The 12,904-nt window shown below is 37.1% G+C and overlaps 1 protein-coding gene across 2 annotated transcripts in view; it reads right to left on the reverse strand.

The window, feature by feature from the left end:
- Nucleotides 1–12,904, reverse strand: part of KCNQ5 (potassium voltage-gated channel subfamily Q member 5) — a 532,270-nt gene that overhangs the window by 165,934 nt on the left and 353,432 nt on the right. For both annotated transcript variants that reach the window (XM_019749337.3, XM_019749338.3), the window contains exon 2: nucleotides 10,320–10,410. In XM_019749337.3, the coding sequence (XP_019604896.3) occupies nucleotides 10,320–10,410 (91 nt within the window). The remainder of the gene's footprint in view (nucleotides 1–10,319; nucleotides 10,411–12,904) is intronic.

Below are 12,904 nucleotides of genomic sequence, written 5' to 3' on the forward strand. Positions count from 1 at the left end.
ATCTCGTTGAGTTTTTTCAGAACTGCAATCTTGAATTCTCTGTCATTTAAGTCACATAACTCCATATCTTTAAATTCTTTTTCTGGAGAGTTTTCACTTTCTTTCTGAGCTGTCTTGTTGCCTTGGTTATTCATGGCAATTACTAATTTATTATTTCTCTTCCTAGACATCTCTAGGAGTGGGTTCTGCAACAGATAGGAAGAGGTCTTTCTTTTGTTTTCCAGTACATGTTTGTAGAATGTTTTATTTTCTCTCTGACTTCAGCCTTTCTTTCTTTCTCACACTGTAGTGTTGTTTACTCTGCACTATTCCAGCTTCTCACACAATAGAGGGATTCCCTGGGAGACGGGCTTCTCCTCTGTTAATAGTTCGTCTGGGTCACAGGGCGCAGTGTGCACGTGGGTTTGCAGAGAGCTTTTGAATTTCCAAAGCTCTTCCTACACCAGATTCAGAGCCCGTATGGTTCAGCAGTCCTGTTTACTCCTGCAGGGATCCACCCAGATAGGTGGGGACAGCGGTTGGGTGAGTTGTGAGAATTGGTCCAGAGCAATGGTGGCGACCACTACCACAGCTGGTCCTGCTTCCATAGCTCCCTCCCCTTTGCTTGAACTAGTTGGGCTGTGAATCTGTGTCTGTGGACCACAGTTCTCAGAACTGCAAATATTCTGTTCTTTTGATCTGACACTGCTACTGTTCTGCTTCTAGCACTGGGCAGGTGGCGGTGGGGGAGCACTGGGAGGATGGGGAAGGGGAGGCTATTCAGTGCCTAAGGCTTCTGTTCTCTGCTCGGCATTGAGGGCTTAAACCACCGTTTTCAGCCTTCTTCCCTCAGTCTTTGCTCTGAGGTGTCTGCCATGAGCATTGGGTTCAGCCATGTTATATGCTGTCCCCTCAGCCCTGTGGGCCATAAGCGGAGCCCTAGCAGTCCGTATTCTTCCCTCTCCCACAGATGCGGTAGTTCCGGGATGCAGCGAGCTCAGAGCACTGAGCTAGGTCTGCGTTCTGAGCCCACGCAGCTCCGTCTCCACACTTCTCCCTTCCCTCCTCCCCTGCTCGCGCAATTTGCCCACCTTTAGGTGAATTCAATAGTGAGATTCTTTGTCCTGCCTGTCTACTGTGCAGGGAGTCCTTTGTGGAGTTATAGTTTTTCAATTTGTTGTAAATTCCAGGGGATATTTCCAGAGGCTCACCTCATGCTGCCATTTTGATGACATCTCTCTGGATTCTTATCCTTAGTCTCTGTTATCCTCTTACAATGTTTAATGCCAGAACTTTAAATGTAAAGACTTAATGTAATCTCATTTTTATACACCAATTCCATATAATTTTATGTGAAAATCTTTCTATTTTGCAAGGACAGAAAAATGTGTTTGTGACTGATTTCCCCCCTCTCTACTAACACTGATAAATGGGAAATGGCAACAACCTCTCTAAATCTTCAATACCATGTTAGATCATGGATAGTTATATATCAGTTTAAAAAAAAACCCTCGGGCACTCAGATTAGAAAAAGAAAACAAACATGTATCACAGATTAATTAGGTAGCTGTTATTAGCTTTTCAAGGGGACTCTTCACTTTACAAAAAAATTCACTACAGATTTTCTTTAAATAGTAAGCTCCACTAGTGCACTTAAGATATAATTAGATCTGCCTAAATTGGATTTGTACATTTTTCTGGAATGGATTCATTGTGCAAAGAAATAGTAAACCCATGTTTGCTTTGCAAACCAGAAAATATGCGTATGCTGGGTCTATAAGATGCCAAATACCCAGATGTTTGGGGAAACCTAGATATTTGACCATATGTCTGAGTGCTTGTCCAGATGCTTAGCACAATCCATTTGTGGTTTGGAGTCTTTCTAACACAGTAGGAGGATAGAGGCGCAAATTCGCTGAGACACTATCTTGCTAAGTTGATAACGGCATTCCTTTTTACTCTTTGTGGGTGGACACTTTTAGAAATGACCACTTTCAGTGGAAATTTTGCAAATGACCTATATCACTTTCATTAAGTAGGGAGGTCTCCTATTTTCAAGGTGTTGAACAATCTACATTAAAGGCCTAAAATGAATACTTTAAAATTAACCCGGGAGGCAAGAAGTTATGTGAGAGGAAATACACTCTAAACAGTATTGCTTTTAAGAAAGTGGGATATGAAATGCTAAAGTATACAACCTCAGGTGAATGAAATCAAAACAAATCAAAACAAACTTTCTACAATAGTGCAACCTGGAAACAGGAGCACTCCCTTCAACAGCATGATGTTCATCGGAACAAAGGGAGCTGGGCCTAGAAGATGCAGCTGTACGCTCCACTGTTTATCCCACAGATTAGCCTGTTGATGGTTTACAAAATAGTATATAGAATTCTTGACACAAAGAACTTCTAGTTGACTGAATTGATATGACCCTTTGTGATAACTATGTAAGTGGACCTTTATGAAAAAAGAAACTGATATTCCAAGTAAAAGGGCATAGCATCATTTGACCCATATGGAATCAGAAAGAAGCGTTAGACATCAGCGCTTCATTGAGTGGTGGCAAATGTACTCTGGTAGGCCTGTCAGTCTTGACTAAAGCAAGAGAATGAGGTTGCTGGAAACCTTAAAGACAGGCCAGGTTTTCAGTTAGCCGGGCCTGGGATGGAATCTTGGCTCTGTTACACTTGGTGCATGAGCTTGCAACTTAGTTAACCCTTCAATAAAATGGGAGGAGTGATACTTATATTGCAAGTTTTTTTGTTCCGTTTTTGTTTCAATAAGATATCAATGAGTCATAAATACAAGTTACTTAAAAAATGTTAGCTCCCTTTTAGTTTTGAAGAATTCACAAAATGTAGGATATTAACATCCGTGTGTAATTGTCCTTGGTGTTTGGGCACACAGCTTTGTATCATGATCTAGAGTTCATAAGGTTTCTGCCCCGAGTGAGGGCAGAGCAAGTACCCCAGCAGATCCTCAGTTATCTCTGCCCAGCACTCCACTCAGCAGATGCAGACACTGAGAGAAGAGCCTATAAAGCCATGATCATTGTCATCGGATGCATTTACCAAAAACTACAACAATAAAAATATGTTTCATCAGTCACTAAAAGTAAGTGGGTTTGTGAACACATACTATGTGCTCAGTGTGTACCACTGAGTCATTGTAGTTAAAGGAACACATCTGTGCTGAAAGCTGCCCTAATTAATGGTATTCGTGGTAAGAAAACTCTTGCAAAGATACTTGCTTTCTTTTACAAAAGTATGATGCTTTCTCAAATAAAGCATTTTTAAATATTCCATGGGCCACCTGGACTCATGTCTCTATTAGGCCCCCATTATACATGGAAAAGCCAGTGATTATAGTATCTTCTAGCTTTCTCTGTGCTGGGAACAGTTCTAAGCACTGAAATGTAACTAAATCTTTACAACAGATTTATGAAGTAGGGTATTTTTATGCACTTTTAACAGACAGGAAAACTAAGATAATTGATTTCCCCAAGTCACACAGTTGAAAAGTGGTAGAAGTGGAATTTGAACTCATGGTGTCAATCACATTCTTAAATCTATGCTTCTGTGGAGAGAACTAGGGGGACCTGGTATATAGTATAAAACCCCAGTTCATACAACTGAGAAGAATAAAAGAGTAAATCAGCACACGTACCCATCTGGCTTGGAACAGAGCCAAGTAAGTGACAAGTTTACAAGTAGCACTGGGAGTGTAATTCTGCATGAGAATGATGCGAGCCTACCCTTAGGGTGGGAAATGGAAATCTGATGACCCCATTTGGGCCCAGGACATGAGCAAGTACAAGTTCACAGCAATGGCCTACACCTACTATGCTGGTGCCCTCAAGAAAACAGGTAGGTAGAAGCGTGAGTGTCAGAGGTTCCTGAGCACTTTGTCCAGTGTCCAGTTTGCCTGTAGTGAGGTCCTTGTCAGAAGTGTGAGAGCCTTATGTTTGCACAGAAATAGAATTAGAGTTAAAATATAGGAACATTTTTTAATACGTTAAAAAAATGGGAGAGAGTTATGAAAAAAATATACAATTGTGATGTATGATTTATATATAATTCTTCTAAATTTACTCTTTTGATGTTTTACTTGTGACCAAAAGTGCACAAAGTGACTTTATTATAAATTCTTGCACACATTTTAAAAGCCATTCCTACTACTATTTGGATGGCAATTCTTTAGTTATGTTCTATCTTGGGAACTAAAAACACTGCTAGTCAGAACTGTGTTGTATGAATTCTGCTTGATTAGAAGTTCATAGGATAGACAGACTTTGAAATCAGACTATCTCAAATGTGCGTATTAAAAGAATAAATAAGATATTCCCTAAATCATTAGATTTCTCTTATTTTTCCAATGTTCCACAACTGTTTGAAATTTTCTGATATGTTATGTTAACTAAATATGAAAGAGAATAAAAATGCATGCTTTTCTAGTTTATTAATTACTAAAGAAAGAAAAGCCTATATTTGAATATTTGTGTCCAAATAAAACATAGTCTGGGGAGAAAACATTAATGAAGAAGAATAACATCAGTAAAATCTTAGACTTACAACATAGTCTGCATGTTTCTATGTAGGTTTTAAGAATACACTCTGGGTTAAAACATATACCCTGACAATTTATCACACATAGTACAAAAATAGGAGGATAAGCAAATCCTGTAGCAATACCTCTCTGAGAACATCTATCTACAACACTACTATGTTGAAAACAGAGGCCTCATTTACATAAAAGGACAAAATCCAAAGTCATTCAACACTGAAAGAAGACATTTGAATGGCTAACAGGTACATGAAAAGGTGCTCAACAGCGTTATCATCAAGAAAATACAAATCAAAACCACAATGAGATATCACATCGCAGTTGTTTGAATGGCGATTATCAAAAAGAGATAGCAAATACTAGTATGTGGAAAAAAGGGAACCCTTGTGCACTGGTGGCGGGAATGTATGCAGCGGGATAAAAAATATGGTCAGTGGTGCTGGGTGCCACCCAATGGGAAGGCAGGGGGGTATATTCGATACGGAAAGTGGCACATCAAACCGTAGTAACAGTGTGTGACAACTTTCAAATTGTTTGGTGCAGTCAGAAGGTGTGTTTTAAAGTGTGCCTTAAATCATCCTCCATCATGACAATGCTCTGTGTAACACATTGCTTCTGGTATATGGCAATTTCTGTCAAATAAAAACTTTACGGTGTGTCCTCATCCACCTTATTCATTGGATCTGGCACCATGTGATTTCTGGCTCTTCCCCAAAGTCAAAATGATTCAGGACATTGAGGCAGCCACGATAGCACAACTAAAGACACTCATGAAAGAGGACTTCCAGAACTGCTTCAGAAAGTGGCAAGAATGATGGGATAAGCATATGCGAAGTGAGGGGGAGTACTTTGAGGGGGATTAATGGCAATGTGTCTTTTACTGTAATAAATTTTTTAAAAATTTAAACATTCACCAAACTGTTTAATCACACCTCATAAATTGATACATCTACTATGGAAAACAGTATGGAGTTTCCTCAAAAATTAAAAATAGAACTACCTTATGATCCAGCAATCCCACTTCTGGGTATATATTTAAAGGAAATGAAATTAGGATCTCAAAGAGATATCAGCATGCTCGTTGTCATTTCAGCAATATTCACAATAGTTAAGACATGGAAACAACCTAAGTGTCCATTGATGGACGAACGGATAAACATACCCAGCGATATACATATATATATATATATATATATATATATATATATATACACACACACACACATATATATACATATATGAATATTATATATAATATATATTATATAATACACATATATAATATATAATATAATATATATTAGAATATTATATATAATGTATAATATATATATATTAGAATATTATTCAGCCATAAAAAGAAGGCTATCTTGCCATATATGACAACATGTATGGACCTTGAGGGTATTATGCTAAGTAAAATAAGTCAATAAATTTAATAAAATAAAATTAAAAAAAAAAAGGTCAGACAGAGAAAGACAAATACTGTATGATCTCATTTATTATATGTAGTATCTAAAATAATAACAGAAAAGTGAACTCATAGGAACAGAGAGAAGATTGTTAGTTGCGGTGGTGGGACATAGGGGAAATGGGTGAAGGTGGTCAAAGGGAACAAGCTTCCAGTTATAAAACAAATATGTAAGTTCTGAGGCTCTGATGTATAGCATGGTATTTATAGTTAACAATACTGTATTGCATACTTGAAAGTTGCTAAGAGAGTAGATGTTAAAAATTCGAAACACACATACATACACCCACACAACTATGTGAGGTGATGAAGTATTAACTGACTTTATTGTGGTAATCATTTTGCACTGTATGAGGTCTGACAATTAAGTTCACAAACTTGTTGCAACGATGTTGCTAACCTTTTTTTGATATCAGGGGAATTATTTATTATGAATTTGTACCAACTAGACCACCTTCTTACGCCAGTTAACCAAGTTTGCTATTTGGAAGTGCTAAAAGGCTGCGTGAAAAAGTTAGACGACCTGAACTTTTCGCCAACTATTCATGGCTCACGCATCATGACAATGCACCACGTCACATGGCACTGTCTGTGAGGGAGTTTTTAGCCAGTAAACAAATAACTGCACTGGAACACTCTCCCTACTCACCTGATCTGGCCCCCAATGACTTCTTTCTTTATCCGAAGATAAAGGAAATATTGAAAGGAAGACATTTTGATGACATTCAGGACACCAAAGGTAATACGATGAGACCTCTGATGGCCATTCCAGAAAAAGAGTTCCAAAATTGCTTTGAAGGGTGGACTAGGCACTGGCATGGGTGCATAGCTTACGAAGGGGAGTACTTCGAAGGTGACCATGGTGATATTCAGCAATGAGGTATGTAGCATGTTTTCTAGGATGAGTTCGCAAACTTAATTGACCTCATATACATATAGAAAATCATCACGTTACACACTTAATCTTACACAATGTTATTTGCTAATTATATCTCAACAAAGCTGGCAAAAAAAAGAGGGATGCATGACAATATCTATAGTTTTATCTACTCAAATTCACTCTAGTTATTCCACTCTGATCAATTGTTCACTGCTCAGAAAGTTTTGAAAATCAAGATACTAATCAGCTTTGCACTTTTTTGGACAATTTAGAAACTCATTAGCAATGAGTGAATTTGTTTGAGAGATTTGGAGGAGGTAAACCTAACATTTTGTGGGATTCTTCTTGCTTGACTTACTCATAATATATATCATTGGTCATGCAGTGGATCCAGTTTTTTATGTTCCCACATATAAAAATCAGATTTATACTTTCACTCTAAAAGTCCTAGTTGTAGCTCTGTATATGGACCTAAAAGGCAGCTGTGTCTTAGACCTTGGGCCTAGAACATTTGTTTTTATCAAAGGGGCGCATGAGACTAAAAGCCCACTTGTGACTTAAATGGAAACCTTTTAAATGGAACAAATCCCCACTGTGCTCTTTGGTCTATCTGCTCTCTACCTTGGGTTTTGAAAGAGTAACCCTAACATTAGTGATATACAGCTGAGCACAATTTGTGTGGAAATAAATTGGGATAGATTTGTTCCAGGCTGAAAAATAATTCCTCCCTGGACATATACATGAAAAAAAAAAAAAAGGAAAAAAGAAAAAAACAGAAGAAACTAGACCACCTCCTTACACCATATACAAAACTAAACTCAAAATAGATTAAAGACTTAAATGTAAGACTGAAAACCATAAAACTCCAAGAAGAAAATATAGAAAGTAAACTCTCAGACATTACCCTTAGTAATATTTTTACAGATTGGACAAGGGAAACAAAAGGACAAATAAACATATGGAACTACATCAAACTAAGAAGTTTTTTCGCAGCAAAGGAAACTATCAGCAAATCAAAACAATATCCTACCGAAAGGGAGGAGATATTTGCCAATGATACCTCTGATAAGAGGTTGATATCCAACATTTATAAAAAAATGCATACAACTCAACACCAGAAAAACCAAACAATCCAATTAAAAAATGGGCAGAAGACATGAATAGACATTTCTCTAAAGAGGACATACAGATGACCAATAGACATATGAAAAGATGCTCAACATCACTAATCATTAGAAAAATGCAAATAAAAACCATAATGAGATAACACCTCACTCCTGTCAGAATGGTCATCATCAATAAATCAACAAATCACAAGTGTTGGTGAGGATGTGGAGAAAAGGGACCCCTTGTGCACTGTTGGTGAGATTGCAAATTGGTACAGCCAATGTATTGGAGGAACAATATAGAGGTTCCTCAAAGAACTAAAAATAGAACTATCAGGAGCATTCTACTCCTGGGCATTTATCCAAAGAAATCCAAAACACTAATTTGAAAAATAAAATCCATTCCTATGTTTATTGCAGGACTATTCACAATAGTCAAGATATGGAAACAACCGAAATGTCCATCAATAGTTGACTAGGTAAAAAAATTGTGGTATAATTATACAATGGAGTATTACTCTGCCATAAAAAAGAATAAAATCATACCATTTGCAACAACATGGATGGATGTAGAGGGTATTATATTAAGTGAAATAAGTCAGACCAAGAAAGGCGAATACCATATGATCTCACTTACATGTGGAATCTAAAGAACAGAATAAATGAACAAACAAAACAGAAATAGACTCATAGATACAGAGAACAAATTGATGGCTGCTAGATGGGAGGGAAGTTGGGTGATAGGAGAAGGTGAAGCAATTAGAACACACAAATTAGTAATCACAAAATAGTCACAGGGATGTGAAATACAGTATGGGGAATATAGTCAATAATGTTGTAAAGACTATGTAGGGTGTCAGATGGGTACTGGACTTATCAAGGGGATCACTTCACAAATTATATAAATGCCTAACCATTGCACTGTACACCTGCAACTAATATAAAATAATATTGAATGTCAATAATTAAACATATACTTAATTATATATATATATATATATATATATATATATATATATATATATATACACACACATATATATGTAAAATAATGGATGTGAAGTACAGCACAGGGAATATAGTCAATGGTATAGTAACAGCTATATATGATGTCAGATGAGTAGTAGACAGGGAAGGGGAAGGGGGTTATCACTTTGTGAGGGGTGTAACTGTCTAATCATAATGTTGTTTTATACACCTGAAACTATTAAAAACAAATGATTTTCCCTTGATGTAAGACCGAGACTTGATGAAGTCTTGGTAACATCAAGTACAAACTAGGCATCTGAAAGCACAGGTAGACGAGCAGCTCCCCTCTACTTAGGTTATATGAGTTGACATCTTTGTTTCCACCTTCAAGATAAGAATAATTTTCTTATAGTAAATGCTTATTGCTGGACACAACCCATCTCTGTTTATTAGGGCACACAGCCATCTTACTCCATCCCCCCTTTCGCTGTCTTCCTTTTGTAGTTCACCAGGTTTCACAACAGAAGTGAGTCCCAGTTTAGAGTTCATTCAGCCAGTTCTGCAGCTGTCAAGTCTGATATTTTTGGACAAAGTCAGTGGGTCAAAATAGATGTAAATGAACCAAACTTTCAATCAGATGTGATTTGAGTATACAGTGCTATAGTTTAGTGTAATAGAAAGTAGAAGAGCTTAAAAAGCCCAGAATAATTCAGAATAAAATACCTTGGGGTCTTTTTCCATTTTAAAATGAATTGAGCAATTCTGTGTGGTTGAGAATTGACAGCAAAATGTAGAATTTCTCACCAGGTAACTGTATTAGCAACAAAACTCATAATGCAGCCTGTTGGTTGAAAACAGCATGAAGAAGTCTTCTGGTTTTTCTTTTTTCTTTTTTTTTAATGAGGTGCTATATTCTCATAGTTCTTGGCCAATTATACTTAGCTACTGCCAAATTGTGGTTATTGGAGAATGCTCTCTATTCTGTAACTTTTAGCACTATAATGAGAGACCTCATGGACATTGATTCTTTTTATAATTGGTTTATTACCATAGGTGAACATCATTAAAACTACTTCCAAGTATGGCCTTCTATTTATGCTGTCACTATAGCACAAGAAATTGCTATGTAATAGCTATCCTGAATATTTTTATATATTCCTAAGGAGTGACTAAAAGTTAAAATGGTGGGCAAATGTTTCAGTAATCTTTGAAACTTTTATACTTCACAGTAACTCTCTTTTTTTCCTAGATAGAACTTTTTTTTGTAGGATATAATGTATTGCATAAATTTATAGACAGTTATTATATTACATAAACTTTATGTACATTTTTGTTCATATGTTTCGCTTACCAGAATCAAGAGGCAACTTGAGGCCAACTTTGTGTGCTCAGGGATAGTAGAGAACACTGACAAAATCAAGCAACCGAAGACAAGAAGAAAGCTGTAAAACAACAAAAAAGAGAAATCTGATGAGAACCTTGACTTATCATGGCAGACTTAATTTCATCTTTCTAATGAATAAAGCACCAGATTCATTTGAATTGGCATTGATTAAATCATAAAAGCCCTGGAAAGGACTAGCCATTTTGAATAAAAAAATACAATGGGATGTACGGTGCAAATTTGGGTCTTTGCAGCTTTATTAGTGAAGGGAAGGTTTTGTGTGTGTGTGTGTGTTGTATGCTGTATTTAAATGTCTACACCTATATGGGAAGTACATGCTGCAGCCACTCCCCTTTCAAAGAAGCAGAATCTGTCTCACGTTTATCAGTTTTGGTGAACCATCAAGTGTTCTAAGTGGTTGTTACTAAGTCACTGGCTCATTTTGGATATTGCTGATGGATTCTTGTTTGCCATTTCTTTGTAATAACCGTAAGAATAGAAAATAAAGGGAATGATTTCTTCTGACACTCATGTGCTTTTCATTCCCTTCCAGTCAAACAACTACCCCAATGATACCTCTGATAAGAGGTTGATATCCAACATTTATAAAAAAATTTATACAACTCAACACCAGAAAAACCAAACAATCCAATTAAAAAATGGGCAGAGGACTTGAATAGACATTTTCTCCAAAGAGGATATACAAATGGCCAATAGACATACGAAAACATGTTCAATGTCACTAACCCTCAGAGAAATGAGAACCACAATGCGATATCACCTCACACCTGTCAGAATGGCTATCATCAATAAATTAACAAATAACAAGTGTTGGCCAGGATGTGGAGAAAAGGGAACCCTTGTGCACTGTTGTGGGATTACAAATTGGTGCAGCCACTGAGAAAAATAGTATGAAGTTTCCTGAAAAAATTAAAAATAGAACTACCTTATGACCCAGCAATTCCACTCCTGGGTATTTATCCAAAGAAATCCCAAACACTAATTTGAGAAGATATATACACCCTTATGTTTATCACAGCACTATTCACAATAGCCAAGATAATGGACACAAGTGAAATGTCCTTCAATAGACAATTGGATAAATAAATTGTGGTACATTTATACAATGGAGTATTACTCTGCCATAAAGAAGAATGAAATCTTACCATTTGCAACAACATGGATGGACCTAGAAGGCATTATGCTAAGTGAAATACAGACTGAGAAAGATAAATACCATATGATCTCACTTATATGTGGAATCTAAAGAACAGAATCAATGAACAAACAAAACAAAAATAGACTCATAGATACAGAGAACAAATTTATGGTTGCTAGATGAGAGAGGGTTTGGGGGGATGAGTGAACAAGATGAAGGGATTAGGAAATTGGTAATCACAAAATAGTTATGGGGATCTGACACACAGTATGGGAAATATAGCCAATAACATTGTAAAAACCATGTATAGTGTCAAATCGGTACTAGATTTATCAGGGGATCACTTCATAAATTATATAAATGTCTAACCACTATGTTGTACACCTGCAACTAATAATAAAAAAATTATTAAGAAGTTCGAGATGGTGACAGCAAAACACGACACTAAGTTTGACTGTAGCACTGGGTGAGATAGGTGGCTGAATTGGGAGTCTGGGGCCATGATCGAGGGAGAGGCTTGTATGGCAGGGTCTGTCTTTAGTTTAATAGAGTTGCACTCTGGGAAAATCAAGTAGGCAGCAGTGTGTGTTAGGATGTATTTGAATAGTTGAGTAGCCGGGACAAGAGTAATGGCAGTCTAGGTTAGTTTGAAAGTAATTGGTAGAAATGAGAATGGAATAAAGAGGAAGATTGGAGGGGTACTGTAAATATAGGAATTCTCTGACTTTTGTAATTATTAGATTAGTTCGTAAAATTTGGGAGGGGGTGTGGTGGCTAAAAAGTCTGAAGTTTCCATGTATAGCTATTGGTGATACATCTAACAAGTCAGGAACATCAAGGGGAAGAGAAGAGGACAAATCCAATTTTAGATATCCACATAGATTGTGGAATTAAATTTTGGGCACAAAGTCTGGTTGGAGATATGGACGTACTTTCTTCCTAAAGGAAGTGAATGTATGGAACATGGTATCCTGAGGAAAGTGCTGCCAAGCATGGAAGGTTTAGGTAAATAAGCATAAAGGATATTTAGGGAACATTTCTTGATCTTGGGGAATGACATCATGGAGAGCAACGAACACATTTTGCTATGAGTTAGCTCTTGGTAGTATTGTCAGAGACAGACTCTCTGGCTAGGGAAAGCACTAAACTGACACAGAATCACCCCTCTGGGGTGACAGTGGCCAGACGTCAGGCTCATTGGTGGTGACATAGTGCACTGCTGGGGTTTGAGCATGGCACTGCTAATGTCATTGCTTGTGTGGGTCCCGCACACGTGTGTGTATGCTGATGACTAATCACTACTCCTCCCCTCTCTCTACTGGTTGAATAAAAGTGGGAGTAGAGGCTCCATGGGCCTCCAAGTGATCTGTGGACAGAATTTAGGAGGAGGGCT

This window comes from Rhinolophus sinicus, chromosome 2 (genome assembly GCF_057876585.1).
Source record: "Rhinolophus sinicus isolate RSI-liver-muscle chromosome 2, RSI-T2T, whole genome shotgun sequence".
Classification (NCBI taxonomy): Eukaryota; Metazoa; Chordata; class Mammalia; order Chiroptera; family Rhinolophidae; genus Rhinolophus; species Rhinolophus sinicus.